Here is a 6,176-nt window from a genome sequence, read left to right as displayed (position 1 = left end):
TTCCCACTCTCCACTCACCGCATTGACGAATGTTGCAAATTATGAATGAAACATAATAAGGCATATGCTCTTTGCTTTCAAATTTTCCCCGTAAATACTCTATGATATTTTTAAAAACTACTGTGATTATAAATTAATTCTACATATTTTATACGTAATTCTGACTAGACAAAAAATAAGAACGATCTGATTATTAAACCATAATACTCTTTCCACCTTTGAATTCCATCAAGTATTAAATGGAACTTTAAGGATGATTCATATTCAACATAAGAGTGACATGATGTTATGTTCAAGCATGCTTAATAATTTCAATCATGTCTTCATTAACACTTAGTTTTAAATTTTATGGCACAATTTATAATTCGCTTTTGAAAGTTAATTTTTGCAAGGATACCTTTTAGCTTATTATTTTACTCTACAAACATAACATTTATTTGTTGTTCCACACGGTGATAAAAAAATATATTTACTATAATAGCTAATGTGACATGGCATATACAGTATATTAAGCTTAGGAAACAATAATATTCAAAGCGTAATAGTCTTGGTACTGCTTCAATATCATTATCCGACACACAATCAGATGTTTGTGGATTGGTATATAATGAACATATTACTATAGCAGCGATACTGTTGCACTTAAAGGTTATTTTTCTTAAGACAAGAATATAACTCTGGTAAAAATTACCATCAATAAATGGAATTATGGTGAAATAGTATTGCGATAGAAGTGTGAATAGCGTTCAACATCATAAGCAGGGCCCAGATCTTGTTGACCTAAAATTTTCTGAAAAGTGGCCTATAAAATGACACTAAAATTCCTGTAAAATGACACGAAAATTCACGAAAATTGACCTTAAAACTTGCATTTTTAAAATGTTTATTTCGTTAAACATTGACATTTTTTGAATATCTATTGGATTTTAATTAACATTTTTCACTCATTTTTAAAAGTTTTGTCAGTTAGTTGCAGTCCATTGATAATTTGTATCTTTTGGTTAAAAAAAAAAAACTAGGCAATAATATTAAAACTAAACTTTGCCCAATTTAGTAAATAATTAAGCATTACTTTGCATTATCCGTTTTAGCAACATATACACATTTTTGTAAGCTGTGATACAAACTAACTCAGGAACTTACTTTATAATCGTCACCAAATTTAATTCATACCTTATTCCGCATTACAGTAGATAGCTGTAAACATGCCCAAGTTCTCTTGAGTGAATTAGCGCCTATTGTCCGCTAACACACTCTTATATTTGGAAAAGCTCCTTTCAACGTCAACAGAAGCTATAGGTGCATACTTGAAATGAACTATGTCATTGGGGCTTAAATCTTCAACTTCGGAGGATAACACTTCACCTTGAAGTACACTTGAAATTGCACACAAAGTATTGTATCCGTTGTTTCTTTCCAGCACACGTTTCAATTTACACAGAACACTATTGCCAACATCACCTGACACTTTTCCAATGCTACTTTTGTTTCTTGAACTACAAGTAAGGATTCCGCAATAGGAGTACCTTTTTCCTGAAGACGCATGATGGATGTAGGCAGGAAATCAATATTCGATTTTATATATGCCAATTGACACTGTACTTCACTGTCGGAAAACAGCTCCTGGGCATACTGGATTGCCTTTGCATCTTGTAATTCAAATGAGTTAACGACACGTTTTACTACATCAATATTATCGCAGTAGTAAACACAAGCGTCGATCCAGGTTCCCCATCTCGTAACAACAGGTTGTGATGGCAAAGAAATGTTTAACGCGGCAGATTTGAATGCCCTTCTGCGAGATGGAGCCTTCACAAATATCTTTTTGACATTCGAAACCAAGGAATTGATTTTAGGAAAAAATGCCCGTACTTCTTCTGCCACTCGGTGTAAACAATGAGCTAAGCACGTTACATGGATCATTTTTGGATAAAATGATTTTATTGAATTAGCATCCTTAATTATGTACGGAGCAGCATCTGTTACAAAAAGAAGAACATGGTCATGTTGGACACCTTCGGGCCAAAGAAGGGACATCGATTTATCAAAAAGTTTACATATTGCAAAATGGTTTACAGATTCTAACACTTCACTAGTTAGCAAAAATATTTTGCTAGGTTCGTCGGCTTTCATTGACCCAACAATAACATTGGCTATATACCGTCCCTCCACATCATTAGTCTCGTCTATAGAAACGAAAAATTTCTGATTTCGAAGTTCCTCTCTTATTTTTCTTATTGTGTCCTCGTAACACTTTGGCATGTAATTTTTCATAAGAGTCGATTCGTCTGGTATGGAACAACCTGTATGACATTCCAGGAAATCCCGCAACTTCACATAGTTAAGTTTCCAAAGAGGAATGCTTGAAGACACAAAAACTTCACACAACTCTTTTGAAAACTCTGAAGATTTGCCTTTACTATTCGAAACACTTTCCACAAGTAACAACTGAGAACACTTCTTTGTATGTTTGTTTTCTGCTGCGCGTAAATGTTTCTCGCGACTGATATGCTTTTGCACAGTGTATCTTTTCCTTGCTGCCACTTTTACTTCACATACCTTGCAAAACAATATTGCACCGTTAGTACTAAAAACGTCCTCACCAAACTCAGAAACAAACTGTCTTAAATGAGAAGCTGTAGATGGTTTAGGCCTCGGCATTGTACGACTGAAAGTGTCACTAGACTTCTGAGTCGAAACTAGGATGCACACTTAAGGAATAAAAGTTCACAAGTGTAGACTGTATACACGATAACAATAGATAATGGCCCTGTTTAAAATCTTTGTACTCCTTCTAATCTATTCTTAGTTATTCACATAATCACATCCATCTGCTTTGGCCACCTACCAACTCTCTACCCTCGTCAACCAGCTACAGCATAGTGTTAATTAGATTGTTAGGTATGCAGTATTTCCGCTTTAATAGTCACGAAGCAGGGAAAGCATTTACTTAACTTCGTGCTTTTCAAATCCGTAAACAGTGTTCAAGATTTCCTTATGTAGAAGAAAAAGAATAAAAAACCATAAATGATCTAAAAGTTGCCTTAAAATATTAAAAAGAGACATAAAACTTCAAAATGGCAAAAAGTGACCAAAAGTCGACTCTAAAAAATTATATTTTTAGAACCTAGAGTTGATGGATAAAGTTTTTATTTGAACTTGCCTTGTCCTATGCGTAACAGAAAAAAGTTGACTTGTCAACAAGATCCGGGTCCTGATCACAAGTAATTATTAATAATTCTTTGTATGCACATTGATTATATGTAGTCCTGTTGTAAGATTGATGTTCCTTGAAAAATATTCTTTTATCTCTTAGTGATAGCTACCTACATGACTCTGCACTTCCATTTGATGCACACGTACTAGTTTCTTCTAGCTCTTTTCCTGGTGTGTTTCTTCTTGGCGAAGCACGAATAAACAATTTCAATTACAAAACTACTAAGTGCCATAACGAATCCCACAAGAAGAATATAGAAAGAAGATTGTACGTCCTCTAAGGACAGTGTTTTATTTGTTTCACATTCAGTTTTGCACATATCATTTTCATTAGCCTTCTCCATTTCGTCCCAATACCACTTTGAAATTAGTCCACTTTCTCGTATTCTTCCTATAACATTATTAAACCGTCTAAGAAAAGGGAATCCTTTCCGTAAGGGCATAGCTCGAATAGCAATTCCAAAAGAATTTTTGACAAAATGGAAGTATTTAACACAAGATGAACAAGGTTGATATTTTACTGAGAAGTATTTGAGCACTGATCCAGCCGCAAATATTGCTACTTGTTCGTTCCTTATTATACTTTTAAACAATTGTGCATAATCTACGTCAGAGTTATATCTTGTATACAAATCCCAGAATAATTTATTTGATTTGTCGTGTAATAACTTGTGATAATATTTGCTTCCTGTTGGTCTTAAGTGTGACTGAACCAACTCTTCTAAACTATCTATATCTGCAAAATAACGTGGTATTGTGAAAACACTGACAATTGAACCTACATAAACAGATGATATAACTAAACTAAAATATACCCAGAAGAAAAACAGAATTCGGACAGAATTAGACTTGGGATGTGATGTGGAAATTCCCAATAAAGCACTAAGCATACGAAGGAATATGTAACAAGACGTGTACGTTTGCTCCTCCGTAATAAATTTCTGCAACAATTTATTAGCTATAAGTACTACAAAAAATACTGTTATTAATGAAATTTGAACATCAAAGTTGTAAATAATCAATAAACACATCCACGGTGGTATTTGTTTACTTTTTGGTACCAAAACTGCTGAATAATCTACCTCGTAATAATTGGAGTATTCAACTGCTATGTATCTCTCATAATTTACTAATAAACTGGCGAGTGCAATATCAGCATTCTTTCTCTGAAGATCACCTACGAGGCCAGACCAACTACCATTGTTATGTTTCTTTCCAAGTTTCTTCCAACCATTTATCTTCACAACTTTTACTGTGTAGTTTATTTTACGGCGCATATTTTCATATAAAGTTGGGATATAACCTGAAGGCCTCTTCTTACTGCTTGTCTTGAGGAACACAATACCTGGAGGAACCTTAGTATAAACAGTAGTTTCGCGTAAAGTATAACCATAAAGGTTGTGAAAAACGGTTTCTGAGTATGTTTTCTTGAAAATATTTCTCGTTTGTTTTAGTGTTTGTAGAGATACTTGTTGAGTATTACACGAGTCTGTAAAAGGATTACATGCTGTCATTGAAACACTTTCCGCCACTTGATTACAATATTTAGTTTTATTATTCTGTATTATGTCACGTGGTTTGATATCAATAACCGTTACTCTAAATATTTGATGTTCGTTTAAAATTGAAAGAACGTAAGTTGCATTCAACTTACTATTGTCATCATTTGTACTTAAAACCTTTTCTTGTAAGTAAGATAAGATCAGTGAGTAGCGTGCTCTTATATTCATGTAAGGAATAATTTCAATCAGTCTCTGTAAATGCTCAAACGTTTCCATAAATATTATAACATCGTTATGTTCTTGAAATGTTTGTGTTTGGTTGGAGATGTCTGTCAACGATACACTATTTATATCTATACTTAGAGATGGTAGCATTTTGGCACTGATTACTTTAAGTAGAGGGTACACTATGGGTATCATGTTCCTTCCAGCATATAGACAAGTTACAGAACGAGAATCTTGGAATGTGTAAGAACACAGTTCATGAATGGTGTTTGCTTGAAAATTATTGATACATTCTGCTTCAAATACGAAATCAACAGGCAGTGCTAAAACTTTCGAGAATACAAATGTAGTCAAAACAAAGCACATAAGGAGTTTTTTATTGTCCATTGTGCTTTCAAAATAGAAGTCAAGTGGTCCTCTATAAAACTAATTCCGTTTCAACCAGTTTGATAGTTTTGAACCTGAAATGAAAGCAGAATATTTAAATTTTGTAGTAAATATATTATTAATAAATTACTTTAAAGTAGTGTTTCAAGATGTTTTGGTTGCTTGGTTGATTAGAAGTTTAGCATCTTCACATCGAGGCTATGTGAAACAACGATATAAAGCTTGACGTAGTATCTCAAGCACGTGAGTTTCCATCCAGATCTCCGTCACCAATGGATCGAATGCTTACCATATAGCCATGAGAAAGATTTTAGGATACTTTGACTAGATTGTACCCTCAACCCTAACAGCACAATTACATAGTAGGTATATTCCTATAATGTTCCTTCAGATACATGGAAATGTGTCCGGCATGTGCCTTATGTACCTCTAACTTAAGAGAGAAGTCACATGGATGGCAAGTGATAGTCACAGTCTATGTCCACCCCTAGGCACATGCCTGACATGTACCTGGAGAACGTGTCTAGCATGTTCTAGGTATGTTCCCCATACCGTAAGCGTCAATGAAGCACAAAATTACTCCCCCAAAATATGTTAAATCACCTATATGCGTAATGTGTTTACATCAAGGTGAGTCTAAACAACACTTTAAACAAGTAAAAATGTGCACGAGGGTGCACGCGAACCACCTACCTTTGGATTACGAGCTGCGTGATCTTACGACTTGGCCGCGGAGGCGATAAAGAGAATGTCGCTTGTAGATGGATAAATTGTTGAAGTCTTTTGAATTTGGCTAATCAGAATGCTCGTCTAACCGTTTATATTCGACAGTAACCGTTTGGGATT

The 6,176-nt window shown here is 34.4% G+C and overlaps 1 protein-coding gene across 1 annotated transcript; it reads right to left on the bottom strand.

Moving 5' to 3' along the window:
* Positions 1-3,362: 3,362 nt before the first annotated feature.
* LOC145685446 (ionotropic receptor 21a-like) lies at positions 3,363-5,093 on the bottom strand. Its single transcript, XM_081757844.1, has one exon. It carries the CDS (start codon positions 5,091-5,093, stop codon positions 3,363-3,365), a length of 1,731 nt encoding a protein of 576 aa, XP_081613970.1.
* Positions 5,094-6,176: the final 1,083 nt, after the last annotated feature.

This window comes from Thermobia domestica, chromosome 5 (genome assembly GCF_964235325.1).
Source record: "Thermobia domestica chromosome 5, izTheDome1.hap1.1, whole genome shotgun sequence".
NCBI lineage: Eukaryota > Metazoa > Arthropoda > Insecta > Zygentoma > Lepismatidae > Thermobia > Thermobia domestica.
Note: the sequence above shows the minus strand (reverse complement) of the source record. Positions and strands in the feature narration are given on the sequence as shown.